The following is a 22591-nucleotide window of genomic DNA, read 5'->3' as shown; positions in this document are numbered from 1 at the left end:
CCCCACAACAGGGCAGAATGAAGGGAATGAAGGCGGTGGCCCCAAACAAGGAATGATCTCTCTGTCTGTGTCTGAAGTATTAGAATTTATCGTGTCAAATTTATGTCGAGGATTATTTCACTCCATTTTGTTATTATTTCACTAAAAACAAACGTAATCTTGTTTCCAAGTGGATCAACGGTCCACATGAGTCATGGCTACTGTCTCTTAGAAACTTCTGTTTATCGAGGCCTGACATAGTCTCATGTTTTGGTAACGAGACGGCTTTGAGACCCAGGACCCAAGTCACAGAGGAAAATGCAGCATTTATACCAGTCTGCTGGCTGGGTTCTCATTACTCTGGGGGCTCTCAGTGTATTCTCTGGAGTTATTGCTTTCTTCCCAGTCTTTTCCTGCAAGTTTTGGTTCACAGGATGGAGTGTCTGGATTGCTTGTCCCATCTGGAATGGAATTTTGGTAGGAAAATATTTAATCTGAATGTTTTTATTACACATGTGGAGAGAATAAAGGAAAGCAGGAGGGGAAAGAGGGATGAGAATGATATATCTTTTAAAGTTTTTCAACAACTTGAAGACATAAAAATTCTACAGAAAATCAGATTGTACCTTAGAACATTGATTTCTATTAGTTATCTTTTAAAATATAAGTTTTTCTTAATGTCATTTAATTATGTATACAGTATATCAGGTGGCAAACCTGTCTGCCAATGCAGGAGACATAAGAGACATTGGTTCAATCTCTGGGTTGGGAAGATCCCCTGAAGGAGGGCATGGCAGCCCACTCCGGTATTCTTGCCTGGAGAATCCTATGGACAGAAGAGCCTGGTGGGCTTCAGTCTGTGCGGTTGCAAAGAGTCGGACATGGCTGAAGTGACTTAGCATGCACACACACACAACACATGAGATATACTATAATGAAATGCTATTCTCTCAAAAGTTACTTTATTTTACTGGTCTCACCTTGACATTCTGGGAAATTGGAATCTATCTTTCAAAATTTGAGTTTAGAAAAAAAATACAAACCATGAAAAATAATTTTTAAATGAACAAAGTAAAATAATTTTCAGGCAAATACTTTTATTAGAAACACTAAGGTGTGTTTATGTGACCAAGAAGTTTGCAAGCCCCAGATCTTAGTTCTCCCATCATTTTGTTTGAACAAAACTGTTTGCACTGAAAATAACTGAAGAAGTTGGGTGATCGGCTTCACTAGCTTCATATGTTGCCAAACCTGCGTGTGCCAAATACATGTGGATGCTAAGTAACTGCTCAGTGTCTGCCTGTTAAATGGTCTCACAGATGAACCATGATATGGTGCCTCAGCTTCCTGGGTCAAAGAAACAAACACACTTAGCCTTGGAGTAGGTGGCCACCATGGCGGCATGATTGAAGAGGAGTTACAGAGGCCTGAGCACGCAACAAATCCTTCTCCCATTGTTTCCCGGGATGCCTGATACTCATTATTGGAAACTAGATAATTCAATTTTGAAACTTGTTGATCTTATGGAGTTTTCTCTTACAATATAGCCACTGTTGAGAGGGGCAATATCTTGTCTTTTTCTAAGATTTTTTTCACATGGACCATTTGAAAAGTCTTTATTGAATTCGTTACAATATTCCTTCTGGTTTTTTTTTTTTTTTTTTTTTTTGGTCTTTTTGGCTGTGAGGCATGTGGGATCTTAGTTTCCCGACCAGGAATTGAACCCTCACCCCTCTGCACTGGAAGTAGAAGCCTTAAGGGAATTCCCTTAAGGCTTTTTTTAAAAAAATCAAACTTTAATGGAGACACCATTTAAAAGCAAATCCCTAGGAAATATCATTTTAATTTATTTATTAAATAAATATACATTGATAGCCTACTACAAGCTTGAGTTACAATGGAAAGTAAAATAAAGTCTTGCTATTAAAGGCACGCAGTCTAGGGGGGTTTAATGATGGTGTGCAGATGGAGGAACACCGGATGGGAGGAGCAAGGAACTGAACGTGGAAACCACTTGATGGCATTTTTCTTTTCTTTATTTAACACATTTTTTACAAGCACCACCCAAGTGTTGAACTTTTCCTCTTTCCCCCAACCCCTACCACAAACCACATAGTCATTCAAGAAAATGTTTATTAAACATCTACTAGAATGCAGAGATGACAGTTACACTTATACAAATGACTACCAACTTCTTTGTTGGTGATCCAGAGTAAGAAAAGTATTTTACATCAAGACCTGAAATGTACATAAATAAATCTTTCAAGGGAAAAAGATAGATATTGAAGCATACATATAACTCGATTTATAGAACAAAAGATTCACAAAAAATACTTTAGCTTCTATGTGAAGCAAATTCTCGTATTTTCTATTCAATTTTTAAAAGAAAATTCTGACTTTACAATTGACCCAAAGTTTAACAAAACCATGGTTATAGCTCAACCCTGTGTCCCTTTCTTATAAATCTTTGCTTATCCCTGCTGGGTCTATCATAATATAGTCAACAGATATTGGTGATTTGATTTAGTGCACAAATTATTGAATATAAGCTTTCTACACCAAACACCTGTCGCACTAATCGTGCGTCATTTAGCTGATCAGGCCCAGAGAGATGATCTGGTAGCGCAGAGCTAGTCAGTGGCTTTCTGACTTGGCGAGTGGCAGCATAGGTAGGTAGAGTCAGAGAGTTAGGATTTGGGAAGGTGTGCCTTGTTCAAGGCCTGACTTTGACATTCTTGATATGTAGTCAAGAGCAGGGCCCTCATTCAGCTGGCTCTTCATTGCCTTTACCTATAGAACATGGACTTTCACAGGTAGAGAGCCCATGTGAAACTGTCTAACCTAAGAGGCTCAGAGAGAAGGAACACAATTTGAACAAAGACTTCATAATAAAGAGTTTTGCCAGTTTTAAAGCCCTACAAATGCTAGTTAATGCCATGCTTTTGATTTATGCCCCGCTCTCTGCCCAAGCCCTTTGTTCCTAATCCCTTGCACCTGCCTCACTCTCCCACTCTGTTCCCTGGTGACATGCTGAGCTCCCTATCATGTTACCTCCTGGCCCTCACCTCCTGCCACTCTACTTTTAGCTCATTTCTTTCCATTCAGCTCATTCACATTCCAAGGTGTGTCTGCCTCAGGGCCTTTGCACTGCCAGTTCTCTGTCTGAAGTCTTTTCTCACACAGCTTATTCCCTAACTTCCTTCAGTTCTTGGGTCAAATGTCACTTTCTCACAGATGCCCTTCCTCATTGCTGTATTTAAAATTATAAACCTCCCCCACATTGGTATTCTCAGTCTCTCATACATTGTTCTATTTTTCACCCATAGCCCTTAATACCATCTAATATACAATGTAATTGACTTATTTATTGTCACCCTTCCCCCGAAATGTACATTGTACAAAGGCAGGATTTTTTTTTTCTATTTTGTTCACTGCTATATGTCCAATACTTAAAACGGAGTGAGTAAATATCATGCTAGATATTCAGTAAATATTGCTGATATTTGCCAGTGTTTGCCTGATATTTGCCTGATATTGCCAGTGTTAAATGAGTGGTGAATCCCATGCTCTCCATTTTGATAGGACAAAACTCCTTATACAGTTGAACTCTGATTAGATTGCAAAGAATAAAGGTCCAGCTGATATTTATACTTAAGCAGGAAAAAAAAACCCTCATGAGAAGGAAAGCAATAAGAAAGCTCACTCTTTCAATAATATCTAAATTTGGAACAGTCTGATTTTTTTTTTTCCTAGTGAGTTTTCATAGTAAACCGCAGCTCTGTCTGATCAGGGTCAATCTCAAAAGGTCTCTGACTCATCCTACAGCCATCTCTGCCAATCACTTCTCAACTTGTGTGTGAAATATATCTTCATGTGGTGGAAAGATGAATTTTACACTTCAATAATATTTTCTTTTGAAAATGACTCCATATCTCTTTTGAGATTGGAAGAGAGAAATTTTTAGAAGTCATCTATCCTTTGTATTTGTTTGGTGACTTTCATTCAAGGCTTTCTAGTCTTCACAAATATTCATTTTCAGACTCTCACCTCAATTTGGACAGCAATGCGATAGGCAGTTTTCCTAGGATTTCTGATGTAGGTTATTTAAAGGTGTCAGCTGCTAGAAAGTGTGCAGCAAGGAGATCATAGTGCCTTAAGGACTGAGCTCCACTTTAATCCTGCAAAACCTGGCCTGTAGATCAAATTCTGATGAAGAGACTGAAGTGCAGTGAATTTAAAAACAAGACCTAGAGCCTGCAGGGTCCAGTGACTTGGCCAGCAGCGAGCAGCAGTGCTGCACCCACAGTCCTGCTTGGAGATAGGAACTTTGGAGAAAAGCGGGCTAGACTCATTCATGCAATCTCCAGTTTCCTCATCCATTAGAGAAGGGGCTTGATGGCACTAAATGCTCAAGACTCTGATAGTGCCAGCAGTCTTGTGATTTCCAAGCAGCCAATGGTCAGTTTTCCACTTAGATATCCTAAGCTTTTTGAAGCTTAATTTGTCCAAAAATGTAATCATATTACCACCAAAAGCACTTATTTCTTCTTCTGACTTGGTAGTGTTTGAACTCAGCTTCAAACTCTCAAGTGAATTTTGACTCAGTCCTTTTCTCTAGCTTCCCTGGTGGCTCAGATGGTAAAACATCTGCCTGCAATGCGGGAGACCTGGGTTCGATCCCTGGGTTGGGAAGATCTCCTGGAGAAGGAAATGGCAACCCACTCCAGTACCCTTGCCTGGAGAATCCCACGGATGGAGGAGCCTGGTAGGCTACAGTCCATGGGGTCGCAAAGAGTTGGACACGACTGAGCAACTTCACTTTCACTTTCTTTCACTTTCCTCTAGTATTTCTCAAACTGAAATGTGCATATGAACCAACTAGCACACTTGTGGCTAGCGTGCACATGCGTGCTCAGTTGTGTCCACTTCTCTACAACTCCCTGGACAGAGCAATGCCAGGCTCCTCCATCCATGGGATTCTCAAAGCAAGAATACTGGAATGGGTTGCCATTTCCTTCTCCAGGGGATCTTCCTGAGCCAGGGATTGAACTTGTGTCTCCTGTGTCTCCTGCATTGGTGGGCAATTTCTTTACCACTGAAGCCACCTGGGAAGCCAAATCAACTAGAGATTTTGTTAAAAATGTTGGCTCTGATTCCATGACTCTAAAGGGCAGTTGAGATTCTGCATGTCTAACAAGTTCCCAAGAGATGAGATACTACTGGTCCTTAAGACTGTGCTTAGGGCAGCAACACACTAATCCAGCCCTCAGCCCCACTTCCACCCCACCACATCCAATCCATTGCCAAGTAACTGGCGTTTTTCCCACGAGGGAAAATCTCTGTTCTTTTCCTTTTTCGTTCTCATGCACACCCCCGCCTACCTCCTTACCACTCCCCACCCCACTCAGGTTTTACGCCTTGAAACTTTGACAGCTAAACTGTGAGAATCTGTGTGTTAGTGGATTATAAAATCAAGCTGTGGGGTAGTGAGTATTTAAACATATAGAATAGAATCAAACAGAAAAGAGTTATATCACATAATAAAGTTATGTGTTATTGTGTAAAAATATTTATAACTTGGCCATGATGCAAAATATGTATCTTACTATGGGTAGAGGTTTAAAGAAAAAGCTTGAAGAGCAGGGTCTTACAGAGATCTCTAGGTCTTACTCCATACCTATCCAGCATGCAACAGATGGCTTATGTTTCCAAACCTCCGCTCTGTCCATCTAGTTCTGTGTTTGAAAATCTTCAGTGTCACTTCATCATCCAATGTTCAGGTTTGTTAGCCTGGATTTCGAGGCCCTCCTCCACCAGGCCTCTTGTGGTTCTCGAGCCTGGTTTCCTACACCTCTCTGCCAGGGACCGACCCTCTGATGGTCCAGGCTCCTCTCACTTTTCATTCCCCAAGCACGCCTGCCATGTTCCTCGCTGTGTATATGAAGTCCCAGCTGCCCGGGCTGCCCTTTCCTCTGTCTCTCCCACTGAAATCACAACCATCCTTCAAGCAATCGCCTCCATCAGCGATTGTCCCCCGGAAGTGGTATCTTGTCATCGACCTCTTCTCACACAGAAAGCACTCACTCTTCCTGCCTCATTTTGTGGACATTCTTATGTCCTTCCTTTCACATCTGGACTGTAAATTCCATTGAGAGTTGGAGCCACAGTTTGTATAATTATTGCTTGGTGAGCTTGCTTTTCTTATTTAGCTTCTCTGTGCCTCAGTTAAAAACTAGAAAATGATTTACCTCCTAGGGTCATTCATTGTGAGGATTAAATGAATTAACACTTGTAAAGTGTTTGGTAGAGTACCTGGTATCCAGTAACTGCACAATAAATTCTCATTGTTATTATCATTATTCCATCGGCAGAGTGCCTATCATGAACAAGTACCCCCAAAATAGATGTCTGTAAGTGAATAAATTAACCCATATTATAAGGATTCCTCTAAAAGTTTCTATTTCTGCTGTGAAGCTCTCTGCTTCCTTCAATTCATCAGCTTCTGGGAACTGCATCCTTACAGGGGCCATTTAAAGATTTAGTGGGAGGGTTCACAATTAGCATGCAGAATGTGAGCAGCAACTTTTGCCAGACCCAAGTAATGTCCCTCAAGCTGCTCCCAGAGAACAAGTCCAAGGCTGCAGGGCTGGGTCACCCTTTGAACTCACACCCTCCCCAACCACAGCCTCCCCTCTGCCTTTCCTCACAACCGGACTGCCCCTCTCTGCCCAACTCTTCACCTCTCAAAACGTCACCATTTCCTTTTCCCAATTGACTTCTCTTCCCTATTCGCAAATCTCTCCTTTTTAAATTCTTTTCCTTTTCCCTATCTAAAAATATATATATTTTTTGTAATGAAAGGAGGCAAGGGGAAAGCCCATGACTCTTGGGGGAACACCCTCACTCCATGTCCCACCCACAGCCAGGCACCAAGAGAGATGGGTGTGCTTGGGTCCTGAGTCACCATCCTCAGGGTGGATTGAACAAGTTACTGAATGGCATCCATACACCAACCTCCCCCATGAAAGATCTTTTTCAAAGTTTTGTGTAAACAAAGCAAAATTCAAGCTGGCAGCTACAACAGAAATAACAGGCAGCTGCAATTCTGCAGGATTTTTCAGCTTTTGAAAGGAAAGAAATGGTTTGTGCCAATGTAGTTAAGGCAATCTAGAATGTAAGCATCTGATAATGTCAGTTATCTACTTGGGCTTCAATCAGGAGAGGTGCTCCTTTGCTTTTTATTTCGTTTGCTTTAGAGTTTCTCATGCGTGGAGGAGTGACGTGTCAGTTGAGCGCTTTGCCTCTGAAAGCAGAGATTGGCCCCAGGCTTAGCATCAGTGCTACAGTTGCTCTTAATAATTCTCCTGTTTTGTTGTACTATTTATGCTGGCTCAACCTCCATAGGGTCGCTTGGAAACTTTCCTCTTGCAGAATCGAGCCCAACCTCATTTGACTACAGATGGTTCTGTTTTTATCCATGGAAGTTTAATGGGATGGTGATGCCAAATTTGGAATTTCAGGCTTAGCTACATGAGAAGTTTTGTGTGAATGTATGTGTGTGTGCTTTTCCCCCTCACTCTCAAATTCTCTAAATCCAATATTCAAAATAGAATATGCCAGGAAGATGAAAATCTGCTTCTCAAAACAATAAATATACTAGACCTGGAGCTACAAAAAGTAACACCCTGCAAAACCATTTTGGTAAAAACTCTTATTTTTTTTTCTCCTTAAATTTGTTGATACCATACAGTGAAGTTTATTTCTCTGTCAAAATGCTAAATTGTAACTACTTTTAGTCCTGTCCTCATTCTATATCTTATTTCAGGCACATCTCTTCCTGGTTTTCTCTCTCAACCTCAAAACAATCCTTGCACAGGGACAAATTATTTAGGGGTTGGGAATAAGCAATTTCTGGATTCAGTGGCCACAAAGGTCTCTATCAGACCCAGCGCCAAATCGAAGATGAGTCCAGAATTTTTCCCCACTATCTGTTACTCAATTCTGATGACACCATTCCCTTCTTTGTTGAACTATTTTCATTCTGCATTTGGGACCTTTTTCTTCAATGGAGACTGTTAAAAAAATCTCTTTTGGAAAGTTGGACACCACTGTCCCTAGAACCATAAATGCCCCGTCATGCATTTATTCTAATGACAGTTTTTATTACTTGAAAAATAAAGATCATGGATTTGTATCCCACCAGCAGGGCAAGCCTGCACAATCTCTGAAGAAAGCAAACAGTAAAAGATATGCTGCTACTGGGAGGGTTTGTCGGGGGGCGAGGGGTGGGGTGGGGTGGGGAGGAAGTTTCGTGACACATTTCCATTCCAGTTCCTTCTGTTTGTAATTTTAGCAATTTGTGAGAGAGACGAACAATAGACTATTAATCAAAATAAAACATATGGCAAGGGTTATAAAGCCAAGCTTTTATTGCAGTGACATCTTACAGTAGTAAAGGTTATAACTGTGATGGCAATGGCAAGACAGAAAATTTAAAAAATGAGCCTGTGTGAACTGTGTCTTTGTGACACTGATGGCTTCTTTTCCTCATTGGCATCACTGATGAGGAGGCGATCAAAGCCATAAACCCATTTAGCTGTCTCCAATTCCTTCCAGTTCATGATAAAGTTGTCAAACTATGAAGCAGATTGAACCCTTTCCAGAGGTACCTTCTCTCATGGATGTTGTTTTACCATGTTCCTTTTACAGGCCATCACAACTGGTATCCTCCTACTGTTGGCTCACAAAGAGTGGACGCAGAGATACCTGGTAAATATATAGATGTCAAGTAAAGTGGCAGAGTAAGTTTGAAGGTCAAATCTCTACTAGTTCAGGATAGAACACAAAGAAGGTGATTTCTGATTAAAACTGAATTTTGTCTAATTTATGCCTTACTATGATGCATTTCAATAAAACACTGTTTTAAATGACTAATTATCTGATACCTGCTCCAAGCATTTTCTACTACAAGTTACTGTGATTATGGTATTTAAGTATTTCATTGATAGTTTGGGAAGAACAGAAGCAGTGTTAGTCTTCCTGAATTACATTTTACAAAAATGGATCTGTAGTCTTGTCTGTTTTCATGATTCATTTTCAAGTTCTCAATTCCTGTTTGGGATCTCTTTCCAATCTCTCTACCGCCTCTCCCATAAAAAGGATGAAAAGTCTATGTCTTGCATTTCAACGGTATAAAGTCAAGTACAGAAAGACTACCTTGAGGAGATTATAGCTCCTCTTCCCATGGCCACAGCAGGGCTTCTGAAACTTTATGTGTGAGTTACCTGGGGATCTGGTTAAAATGCAGATTCTGACTCAGAAGATCTGCGAAAGACTGAGATTCTCCATTTCTAAGAAGCTCCCAGAGGGTGTCAGTTCTCCTGGACCATGGACCATACCCTGAATAACCAAGTCCTAGAGTGGCTCAGAGGTTAAAGTGTCTGCCTCCAATGCGGGAGACCAGGGTTCGATCCCTGAGCGATCCCTGGGTTGAGAAGATACCCTGGAGAAGGAAATGGTAACCTACTCCAGTATTCTTGCCTGGAGAATCCCATGGACGGAGAAGCCTGGTAGGCTACAGTCCATGGGGTCACAAAGAATTGGACACAACTGAGCAACTTCACTTTCGCTTTCAGAGTAAGGCAGGGATTCTGTTCACTCATTTCTATTTTTCCCACCTTAGATTGGTCCTCAACATGTGATAGGAGATAAATAAATGTTTCTTGAATGGAGTTGATTTCCTTTCTGCCCAGTGGGTTGATATGTTATTTTCCCATATTGAAGGGTCAAGAAGAAAACAAAAGGACCTAAAGAGGTGGCTGTAACCCATTTCTCCTTCATTTCCCAGTAGGAAAGATTAATAGGCAGCCTCTCTTTTTCCCTCATGCTGCTAAGAAGCTTCTAAAAAATCGAGCTCCCAAAGTAATAATCTGTTTATGTTTCATTTTCAGTGGGAAGCTAGTTTCACCTTTGTGATTCTGAGCACGATGGGATGCGCACTTCATTTTACAGTAGCCTTGGTTTCTGCTCTCCTTGGCCCGTATTGCTTCTACTCACTCTCAGGGATTGCAGGGATCAATTACCTCGGTTATGCAGTTGCTTTTCCCTTTCCGTATGCAAAATTCCCATCAGTCTGTGTGGACCCACCACACTATGAAGAGTACCATCTGACACTGCAAGCCGTCGACCTGTGCCTGAGCTCTGCCATGCTCTGTGTGTCCCTGACAGCGTTCATCACACTTTCTGCAAGACTTATCCAGAATGGACATGTCAGTGTAAGTTTCCAGAACAGGGCAGACACTTCTCGTTCCATTTTAAATGCTAACATGGAAAGTTTGGTATATCTTGATCTCTCTTATTTACCTGTGTATCTTGTTTATAACCAAAATTTCCCCCCTCTTTCTACTTCTACCCCAGCCAAGAGACTGATTTACATCAACATCAGATTCCGCTTTCTTTTTCCAAAAGGGCTAATGATAACATTAATAATATGATAATAGAAATATAAACTGAATATTTAGTATGTGTCCATTTCACAGATAGTAAACGGAACCTAAAGAGTTTACATGACTTGCCCAGCTTAGTGGATAGTAAGACCAGATTCAGACCGCAGAGCTATTTCTCTTCATTGGGTCAGATTTATCCTGGGCTCCCTCATCACCCACCCTGCGTCCTCTCCTCCCCTGCCAGACCATTAAGATGCCAGGCTTTGGCTTCCTTGAGGGTTAGAGTGGGTTTATTGGAAGAATAGCACAAATGACTTCTGGTTCAAAATTCCTATGGTTGATACTGGGTCCCTGTTTTGTGGGTTGAACAGCCTAAAAAGAGAGATTTCCCACTACAGACTCTTATACTGGCCTTATGATTCAAGTTAGGATTATATCAGGGTCAAGTAAATTTGGGTTATGTTAGCCAATTTTTTTCTAGTTTCATCCTATCAACACCAACCAGTAAAGCTGGAAGACAAGAATTTGGCACTCTTGATGCCTTTTGTGGTCATTCTTGTCCTCTTCAACGTCTTCATAAATCTGCAAAGGAAATCCTGTACATTCTTAGGAAAAGAGTTGATTTTACAAGCAACTCTCTGAGAAACAAGGCAAGCATACCAAAATCACCACCCCCACTGTACTGCCAGAGCAGTTTGGTATTTGAGATCCCTCCCTTGTGGTAAATGACCTAACTTTCTAGAGTCATTTGTTAAAAGGAACATATGCCTAGGAGAACCACCCATTAAAGAGTTGACAGTCATAACTCCTTCACATGGGTGGCTAATCAGACATCTGGCTATCATTTTAGGCATAACCCCACAACACTGAGGTTTAACCTCGAGTGAAGGATAGGGAAAAAAGAATGAAAAAAATATATACAGAGCTTGGTAAGCCAGCCCCATGGAAACCCAACAGTGAGAGCACCTAAAGTGCCTGGAGAAAGAAAATTAATTGAAAGCAAAGAAAGATTCTGTGACTTCACAGATTTTTGCCTTTGCCCATCTTGCTCTGAACAGTTTCTAGGTGTGTGGTTTCTGTGCTGAGTTTAGGACCCAGTAGAACTGCAACATGTTACTCAAAGTGGTTCAATGACATCAGAATCACCCAATGTTCTTGTGAAACTAGGTTTCAGAATCCTTTCCAGGTCCTGTCACACTACATCAGAAATTCTGGGGTTGGAGGCAGGGAATGTGCATTTTTAACACATGTCCCAAGAGATTCTGATGAAAATTCTTTTCCTAGCACAAGCTTTACTTAATATCACTTCTGAACAGAATTTTAGTTATACAATTTACATAAAATGGAGTACTACTGTGGTTGAGGGTTCTAGATAAACTTAATAAGCATGTCTTTGGTGAATGTTCTTGGATGACTTGATGCCACTTAATCTGTAGAGGTGGAAAATCACATTTCATTAGCAAGGATGAGTGGCTGACATAATGGGATATGATGTCCTATATTAATAAATACACCGCTGTTGCCCCAAGCCCAAAAGAAATATGTGCAGCCTGAACAAACCTTTGTTATCATGCAGAAATCTCAGCTACATTAGGTATAATTTTCAGCAGTAGAATAAATGGGTCATTTATCAAAACTCTAGAAAACAAACAACTTTTTTAAAAGGAAAGGTGGATCATTTGTTGGGATACAGAATTCTACATAGTGACTACTTTTAATGAGTCTTCATGTAGTTGTGTTGTTAGAGTCCCTACATGCTGAACTGGGTAAGTAATATTTTAAAATTTTTATTTAAAACTAATAAACATTGCAAAATATGCTGCTGATTCACACTTTTTCATATAAACAAAACACTGAAAATGCTTTTAAAGCTTCACTTTCAAGTGTCTGCCTGAAAATTTAAATTCTCTTGTGTAAATATAGTACATAGCAGGAAACTCTGGAGAAGGCAACGGCACCCCACTCCGGTACTCTTGCTTGGAAAGTCCTATGGACGGAGGAGCCTGGTGGACTGCAGTCCATGGGATCACTGAGGGTTGGACATGACTGAGTGACTTCACTTTCACTTTTCACTTTCATGCATTGGAGAAGGAAATGGCAACCCACTCCAGTGTTCTTACCTGGAGAATCCCAGGGATGGAGGAGCCTGGTGGGCTGCTGTCTATGGGGTTGCACAGAGTCAGACACGACTGAAGTGACTTAGCAGTAGTAGCAGCAGCAGCAGAAAACTCGAAAGCTATGAAAAATCATAAAAAATAAAAAGAAGAAAGTGGTGGTTTGAATGAGGGTTTGGGGGAAATTGTGGTTGTATTGTAGAACAAAATAAATTTTTTTTCAGATCCATATGTAACGGCCAATATCATGATGAAAAATATTCCCTCCTAAGGATTTGTTTCTGTAAGTTCAAAAACATGTTTTCAAAAATGAATCAAGCACACCCTTAGGAACCACCACATTCTTTATTTCTTCCTTCCTGTGCCTTTTCAGTTTAGTAGAATTGAAGTCATCTTGTGTCCCAGTCAGCTCAGCTGCTATTAAAAAATGCCATAGACTGGATGGCTTAACCAACACATATTTATTTCTCACAGTTCCAGAGACTGGAAGTCAAGATCAAAGTGCTAGCATGGTTGGTTTTTGGTGAGGCCTTTTCCCTGGCTTGTGGATGACTGCCTGCTCACTGAGTGCTCACATAGCCTTTCCAGGGCCCAATTCTAGAGAAGAGCAATCTTACTGTCTCCTATTTTTTACAGACATTAATCTCATCATGGGAGCTCCACACTCATGACCTCATGTAAACTTCTCCCAAATGACTTATTGCAAAACACCATCACAGTGTGGGGATTAGGGTTTCAACATATGGATTGGGGAGGGGAGAGACGTAAACAGTTGATAACATCTTACTGGAGGCCACACAGTGCTGGTGTATGAGCATGCAGTCAATTGGCACCCAACTAAAATCGGAGGAAGAACTGTTTGAAAGAGGTGTGAAGGGTTTGATGATTTTGACAAACACGAAAGCATAGTGTGAGTGCCACAGACTAAATATTCGTCCATGTGCATGCATGTTAAGTTGCTTCGATTGTGTCTGACTCTATGTGACTGTGACTGTAGCCTGCCAAGCGCCTCTGTCCAAGGACTTCTGCAGGCAAGAATACTGGAGTGGGTTGCCATTTCCTTCTGCAATGTTATCACCCCCAAATTCTAAGCCCTAACCCCTACTGTGATGGTATTAAGAGGTGCGGGTCTTTGGGCAGTAATTAGATTTGGATGAGGTCATGACAGTCATCAGAGACTCTGTGATGGGGTTAGTGCCCTTAAAGAAAATGAAAAGACCAGTGCTTTTTCTCTCTTCCCCAAAACAGTATACAGCAAGAAGGGGACCATCTACAAACTAGGAAGTGGACTCCCACCAGACACTGAATCTGTTGACACCTTGATTTTGGAAGTCCAGCTGCCAGAACTGTAACAAATATCTGTGGCTTAAGCCATCCATTCTCTGGTTGTATGTTACAGCAGTCCAGGCTGACCAAGACAGTGAGTCCTTCCAAATTTGTAGGGCCTCATGGGAAGGGGTGGAGCTGGGAAAGGACTGAGAGTCCCCTGCTTGTGTGGCTCCATACAACAACACACTGAAGTGATCCTATGGGCTCAGCACTCAGTGCATGGGGCAAATGAGCACCACATAAAATTTAAGTTGACAAATTAAAATGCAAAACAACCGTAGCTGAAATTGTCTACATTCTTGGTTCAGTAAGTAATAAAGTGATGAGAAAGGAAAGAATTGGGATGCCAGACACACTGCAGCTGTCCCCTGCAGCTACTCTGCCCCTCCTCCATGGAATGGAATGGCTTCATTTGTTTTCCTTTCATTATTCATTGTTATGTTTGGGGTTGTTTTTTTTTAATGAAAGGGGGAAAGAAAATATTTTCCCCTTATCATGTGATACAATGGTTTGTTTTTTTTTTCAATGAATTGAGAAATATTTGCCATAAAAGGTGTAGGTAAACCCTTTAAATGCAATTTAAAACATGGGGACAGATTATAAGTGGACGACTTTCCTTTCTTCAAACTAAAGGCAGATTAGCAGCAATATACTGGTTTCTAATCTTCCAGCAAACCTACTCTGCATCATTAGCAATAGAAAAGTGTTTTGAAACAAGTTCGTCTATGACTCTTCTTCTAAAGGTCTGAGGTTCCATGCTGGGCTATATAGCAAGGTCTTTCTGGTGCCTCTGGGAACTAATCCCTTTGGGTAGATCCAGTAAAACTCAAGTAGGATCGTGCCACTGTAAGAATGCACCGCATTTATCCTCATAAATTCTATGGTGTGGTCTTCTCAAATTGGTCAGTAGAAAAATCAGAGTCTAGAAAAAGCATCACAATTCGGGGCATCACTATTCCTTTTATCTCATAATTTTATTTGGAATAATACTAGTAGTTACGTAAAACTGGGGAATAGAAGAATAACTGTAGGTGCTATTTATTGGGCAGTTGCTGTTCATCAGGTGCTTTGCTTGCTGTATTCCTCACAACACTCCAAAGCTCATTGAACTCATTTCACAGACGAGGATGTCGAGGTATCATGTCAGATCAGGGTTCTCTCCCAGGGCTTGCAGGGCCTGGAGGCCAGGCTCCTTGCTACTGGATCACACCTCTTAGCTGGTGTATCTCCAGTTTTACATACTCCAAGTGACTTGGCATAATCATGCTTTTCATGGACAATTTTTCTTATGTTACTCACAGACCAAAATTAACTCATATTTTAGAAATGGAAGTATTTTTCCCAGGATATTTTCTTTCTGTTTAATCAATGGGACCATGCCAAGGGTGATAGCAACTTACTAAGAGAGGAAATGAGACTAAAGTGTCCATTGTAATGTATTAAAATAAGCTTGATATTTTGTCAAAGAGGGAGCAATAGGTGGGGAGGGGTTAGCAACCAGAGAACTGCTTTCTGTTGAATTTTACCTTATATATTGTTTTGAGTTCAACGTATTTTCCTTTTAACATGCAGTCAATTGAAACATTTAATAAAAAATATCCTAATAGACTTTCCCCCTTGTTCCTTACTCTCAATCTAAAATATTCTTGTAACTATATTTTTAACAAATTTAAAATGTCGTAGTTTTAAACATTAGAAATAGATTTAAAAGAAAGAAGAAATTTTTATTTCATAACAGGGTAGAAACTTAAGTAGAAATCAGAAGCCTCCATTCCCTATAATCATGTAAATTCAGTTTTAAACAAAGAAAACTCAATTTCTGCTAGTGAATATTTCAGAATGACTGTAATGGTGCTAATCTATGAATACAAAGCCATTTAGGATTGCAACATTGTTGGTTGGGCACTTTAAATTTTATTAATTGACAGGAATACTTGACAGCTATTATTGGATGCCTGAGACCCCTCTTCAAATGAAAGAAGGGAGAGAAAAAGAGGAAGTAATGAGGGTGAAACATAATGGACGCTTTGGGGGGTGAGGAACCTATCCAGACATTATGACACTTCCTCTCCTGACAACTGTGCTGTACCTCTCAAGTGCTTCTCTACTCTGTCCTCTTTTCACTGTACCAGCCCTGGGGACCCTGGTTTGGTTCCCATATTCTCTCACTCAGACTTCTTCACTTCCAGTCTCTTTCTTAAAAAGTATCTCCACGCAGGCACTAGAAGGATCGCTCAAGTTCACATCCGTTACATCATTCCCTTGCTTTCCCCTTCACACTCCTTCACATGACATCACGTGTACTCAGCTCCTCTCTGAGCACATGCGTTCCTCACGTTCAGGGACTAAGGTGAGCAAGAAAGGTGAGACTGGGAGTGTGAGAATCAAAAGAGGAAGAGAGAAGCAAGTTGCAATACTAAATGTCATTTTTATATCCTCTCAGTTCAGTTCAGTTCAGTTGCTCAGTCGTGTCCGACTCTTTGCGACGCCATGAATTGCAGCACGCCAGTCCTCCCTGTCCATCACCAACTCCCGGAGTTCACCCAAACTCACATCCATTGAGTCGGTGATGCCATCCAGCCATCTCATCCTGTCGTCCCCTTCTCCTCCTGCCCCCAATCCCTCCCAGCATCAGAGTCTTTTCCAATGAGGCAACTCTTCGCATGAGGCCAAAGTATTGGAGTTTCAGCCTTGGCATCAGTCCTTCCAATGAACACCCAGGACTGATCTCCTTTAGGATGGACTGATTGGATCTCCTTGCAGTCCAAGGGACTCTCAAGAGTCTTCTCCAACACCGTAGTTCAAAAGCATCAGTTCTTTGGCACTCAGCTTACTTCACAGTCCAACTCTCACATCCATACATGACCACAGGAAAAACCATAGCCTTGACTAGACGGATATTTGTTGGCAAAGTAATGTCTCTGCTTTTGAATATGCTATCTAGGTTGGTCATAACTTTCCTTCCAAGGAGTAGGCGTCTTTTAATTTTATGGCTGCAGTCACCATCTGCAGTGATTTTAGAGCCCCCAAAACTAAAGTCTGACACTGTTTCCACTGTTTCCCATCTATTTCCCATGAAGTGATGGGACTGGGTGCCCATGATCTTTGTTTTCTGAATGTTGAGCTTTAAGCCAACTTTTTTGCTCTCCTCTTTCACTGTCATCAAGAGGCTTTTCAGTTCCTCTTCACTTTCTGCCCTAAGGGTGGTGTCATCTGCATATCTGAGGTTATTGATATTTCTCCTGGCAATCTTGATTCCAGCTTGTGCTTCTTCCAGCCCAGCGTTTCTCATGATGTGCTCTGCATAGAAGTTAAATAAGCAGGGTGACAATATACAGCTTTGACGTACTCCTTTCCCTCTAGCCATAGCTAAAATCTTACTTAAACCTACAGCAGGAGAATTTGAAATGTAAAGACAATTTACATGTCATGGGGAAATTTGCTATGGTCATGGAATCCAAGAAGAATCTCCAGAAATGAATACATAGAAAAGTAGATTTGAATTCCCTGCTGCATTCCATGGGGTTACAGAGTCGGACATGACTGAGCCTCTGAACGACAACCACCACCAAGGAGTGGTGGTTTATTGAAGAGCTGCTTTCAATAGTAGGCTACACACAGAACTGATATATACTGTTTAAGTCAAACAGTTTGAAGGGTAATGGCTTCCTCTATCATCAACTATTTGAGTAGCCTTGAACAAATCAATATTGAACCTCTTTGAGCCTAAGTTTTCTTGTTGGTAAAATGGAGATAACACCTACATCACATATTGCAAAATGAAATGATATGGTTACTGTTAACAGCCTTACGCTGAGCACGGTATTTGGCAAGTCCTCACATGTTTGCTCTCTTCCCCTCGATTCTAATCAAATTTAAATTCTTGGCTCAGTCAAGATTTCAGAACGTGCCCTTTAGCCTTCCGTAATTTTCAAAAAAACCCAAACCAGACAAAACAAACAGCAAATGACCAAAAGAGACAACAAACAGAAAGAGTCCCCACTCCATAGACAACCCCTGCCCACAAGAGTAATGGTTCTTCCAGACTGGTTCATGCGTATGCCAGATATTTTATGGCACACATATTTCTTTTTTCATATTTCTCTGCCATGCCTCTCCACCAATATCACCAATTTTGTTCTCTCTAGTGATTCCTCTTAAATCCTTAAGTGGTACCATGATGCTGTTACTTGAGTCATTCTTCACTGGGTTCCTGTGACATAAAAAAGGCTAAATTAAATGTCAGAAATGACACTCTATTTTCTTTGATAAATTGTAGAAATAAACAGTATTGCATTTTTTTCTTCCTAGGGTCAAAAGAATGGACAATAAATTTGAAGCACTGTTCCTCTTAAATTTGTCATATTTGTACCACGATTTTGAAATATTTCTAAAATTATTTGATCTTTAAACTTTTTTCCTCTATGTTCTTGTAAAATAAAAATTAAAATAATTGTACATTTTAGCCCTTTTGATGGTTAATCTTTTTTCTGATCTATATGCTGTGATACAAAAATTGAAATTATGTCATTGTTGTCATAGAATTTTAAAATTTGAAATAGAAATAGAAGTGAATAACCGTTTTAAGTTCCTCTTGTTCTTTGTGTGATGTTTCGTTAAACTGTAATTTCATATTATCCAAATTAAACAAACACTTTTCAGCCTTTCTTTATTGCCATTACGGAAGTGATTCTAAATCTTCAAAGCACAATTGAATTGTGGGCATAATGAGAAAGGTCTCCTGCAGGGGGCCTATGGCCCTCCCTCCCAACCTCTCTGTAGCTGGTCTTTGGCACTTAAGAGAAACAGTTTAATTGATTAGAAAGGACTTTAGTTGGGCTTCCCTGGTGGCTCAGACAGTAAAGAATCTGCCTGCAATGTGAGAGACCAGGGTTTGATCGCTGGGTCAGGAAGATTCCTTGGAGAAGGGAATGGCTACCCACTCCACTATTCTTGGCTGGAGAATTCTATGGACAGAAAAGCCTGATGGGCTACAGTCTATAAGGTCACAAAGAGTTGGAAATGACTCAGCGACTAACACTTTGGTAGAGGCACTTTAGACCAAGTTTTCATTGACTATCCAAGATCCATATGCTCCTGACAGCTCAGCCATTTCCAAAAGGCATCCCCTATCAGCTATTGAATGGCTCTAAATGTAGAGGTCTTTTTTGTCTTGGCTGGAGACCTACTTTTCACAGTCTCTATGTCTTGGTCTTGTATCTGTAGCCCTTGTGAGCACAGTTCAGTGGTTCTCAAATGTAGTTCCAAGATCTGCAACATCAGCTGGGAATGTGTAATACCTGGAGACTCTGGTGTTGGGTCCCACACGCTGTTTTAGGAAGCCCTCCTTCAGGTGATCCTGAAGCACACTAAAGTTTGAGATGCACTGGTGTAGTGTAGCTGAGAATGGATCCAACCTAGGAATGAAAAATACCTGGATTCAGCTCCTGGCCCTCTGTCATTTTAGGCAATAGACTCTGTTTCCTCCCTAATCAAATGGAGCTAATGGTCCAGGCTAATCCCCAGACTTGCCTTGATACTATATGAATCAAGCACACAGCAGAAAGCCACTCAATTATTTTTTTAAGTTTTTATGTATTTTTTTTTTAATTGGAGGACAATTGCTTTAGGAAACTGTGTTGGTTTCTGCTGTATAGGAAAGTGAATCAGCTATATGTATATATATGTCTCCTTCCTTTTGATCCAACCTCTCACCCCTCTAAGACTGTCACAGAGCACCAAGCTGAGCTCCCTGCGCTACACAGCCATTTCCCCCTAGCTATCTACTTTACACAGGGTAAACACTCAAAGTTAGCGTCAAGAGATATTGGATTGGTCAACAGTTATCACATGCCTTTGAATATAAGTCTCTAAAAAGTCCATTCTTTTGAGCATGGAGAAGTACAGAAAATTTTCGACCTAACAGCATAGACATAACAATGCTAAATACCTTCATTCTACAAATGAAAACTTAACATTCAGAGAGGCTAAGTGACATGTTCAAAGATACACAGCTCAATTGCTGGTGTATGGAAGCCTTTAAGGTGCTTCCCAGTGGTAGCTCTTAAATCAACACATGTTTATCTGTCACTTAATGCAGTAATAAGGTATCTAGCCTTGGGCCTGGTGATTATACAAGTAGGGACTTCAATTTCATTGGTATATTATCTGAATTCATTTTAATATTAATTGAGCATTCCCAGCTAGTATTGGGCACCATGGCTACTTATTTGTCTACTTACATTTTGTTTTCCTATTTATATCCTATTCTGTTCTAAAAGGATTTAAGGTGACTCGGGCATTTTTAAGTCTGGTATAATTATGATTGGACTTCCCAGGTGGCTCAGTGGTAAAGAATCTGCCTGCCAAGCAGGAGACACATGTTCGATCCCTGGGGTCAAGAAGATCCCCGGAGGAGGAAACGGCAACCTACTTAAGTGTTCTTGCCTGGGAAATCCTATGGACGGAGGAGCCTGGCGGCTACAGTCTATGGAGTCACAAAGAGTCAGACACGACTTAGCGACTAAATAGCAACAATCTGGGCACTTTATCAACGGTTGGCTTTCCAGCCCCTATAGCACTAACTGTTGGATTGGTAAATCCAATAGTCACTTCCTGGAACTTTTGCAAGTGACTCTCAGCAAAATGTGCACAATTCTGAGGATCCCAAATGGATACACACGAGAAGTAGGCCAACAGCAAGTATTTTAGGTTAACTGGAATCCCACGTATAAACTGTTAATCAGAATTAAAGAAATATGTCCAGTTATTTATAGCTCTTGCATGTACAAAGTACTGGGTGTTTTGCTATGCCTTTGCCTGGGGAAACTAAACGGTTAATGCTCATCATCACATGCCCACTCCCAAAAATTTGCTTTACAGAGTGCAAAGAATAAGGCACTTTTACTTTAAACAGCCTGTCCTCAGTTTTGTGGGGCTGTTGATATTACTGGACTAGTGGCAGGCGCCAAGGCGGGAAAATAGGCTGGGTTACTTATAACTCTGAATGTGGACACATCAGCTTGTGGGAAGGAAACTATTTAAAATGGGGCTTGGGGAAAGCAAAAAAAAATCCCCTTTCCCCATATGAGATTCTTCCACAGTGTTGTCATGCAATCTTGAAAACCTCCATACAGGAGATCACTCTTATTGGATATATGCAAATTTTCTGAGATCTAGTGGTTTCCTGCCAGGGAAAAACTTACAATAACAGAGCAAGAGTGCAATCTGAGCCCCTGCTCTCTGAAACCCTGAAAGAACAGAGTCGTTCTTGACAGGGCAATTTCAACCCTTGACATTCCAGGAAATAGCTTAATAATGTCATTTAGGCTGGGGTTGTAACCAATCCTAAGACACAGAGACACAAATGCAGTATGTAAAATTTTAAATATCAGTTCAGGGACCATTATTCATGTTCACACAGAGTTTAACAGCGAAGACCACCACCACTAAGCCAAAACTAAGCAAGGCTTCCTAATTAAATTTAACATTGTCCTCACTAATTTCACTCGGTATAGCAAAGGTTTCTGCCAAGAAATTACAGACACATCCTAAAGACGTGTCCTAGGCCCATGCCATACCGAGAATGTAACACCCAAACAAAACTGTATTTCAATCACTAACGTATATGCAGAAGTCACCCCCATCCTGGAACCTCAGAGGCCTTAATGAGACACACTGGCCTTTACATTCAATGTGTTTCTTTTTTTTTCTGGGTGCAGTATAGCTGAAAAAGGTTACAAGATTCAGGTTAAAAGTCAGGAAATGGATGAGGGCCCCACACCATGACATCATTTTCTTGCAGTGCAATGAAGCAATGACATTTCCTGCAGGAAAAATGATTATAGCTGACAAGCAGCCTTTTAGCTGCAGTGCTTGCAGTGGAAGGTGTCAGCCTTCCTCACTCCAGCTCCTGCCACCCTCCCTCCTGTTCCTTGGCTAGAGCTTCCCAGAGGTTAGTGAGAGAGAGAGAGAGATCCTGGCCACTTCTATTTAGTGACAGTCCTGATATATTTAAGATACAGATGTGCTAAAACATAGTTACAAAACTTGTGGAATTTTTTAGTTGTGACAGCATTTAATACTTTAGGCAAAGAGAATATAATTTTGCCACTTGCAAAATGATTTTCAGATTTGTTTTAAAACTGGCATATAGGCAGAGCCACCAAGGGTGACAGTGCAGGTTGCCCAGAGGCAGAGTGGGGCTCAAATCTGGCTCACTCTGACTATCAAACCATGGTTGCTGGTGAGGGGTTGGATCTCCCTTTTTCAGATTGACACAAACAACTCACAACCAGCGATAGATGTTCTGGTAGTGAACGGGACACAGCGTGAAGGAGAGTGATGAGCCGGTCTTTTGCTTCCAATCTGCAAATTCACACTTCTAGAGATAGCCTTGAAGATGTTATACCTACAGTTACATAGATACACATAACATCTTCAAAGATATCTCTAGAAGTGTGCATTGGAAGATCTGCCTAATTATGAGCTCTGGGCCACATCCACCTCCTGACTGGGTCACCCAAGCACATAGGGAGTCCTTTAGGGATTTTTAACAGGTGGTTCCAATAAGTCAACACACACAGTGTGAAGCACCGTGCTTGGCGAATAGGAGCTCTGAGCTAGAGTTCAGCCAGGCCAGGTGCTCTCATGTGCAAATTGCGTAACTGTAGCAGCCTGACTGTTCCCCACATGGTAGACCCTGCTCTGGGCTCCACATGCAGA

General features: G+C 41.0%; 1 protein-coding gene across 1 annotated transcript; it reads left to right on the top strand.

Moving 5' to 3' along the window:
* The first annotated feature begins 297 nt into the window (after positions 1-297).
* On the top strand, positions 298-22211 carry TMEM212 (transmembrane protein 212). The gene is made up of 4 exons (XM_068968849.1): positions 298-456; positions 8689-8748; positions 9930-10253; positions 22140-22211. Exons 1-4 carry the CDS (start codon positions 298-300, stop codon positions 22209-22211), a joined length of 615 nt encoding a protein of 204 aa, XP_068824950.1.
* Positions 22212-22591: the final 380 nt, after the last annotated feature.

This window comes from Capricornis sumatraensis, chromosome 1 (genome assembly GCF_032405125.1).
Source record: "Capricornis sumatraensis isolate serow.1 chromosome 1, serow.2, whole genome shotgun sequence".
Taxonomy (NCBI): domain Eukaryota; kingdom Metazoa; phylum Chordata; class Mammalia; order Artiodactyla; family Bovidae; genus Capricornis; species Capricornis sumatraensis.
The sequence above is the reverse complement of the archived record's forward strand: the minus strand, read 5'-3'. Positions and strand labels throughout refer to the sequence as shown.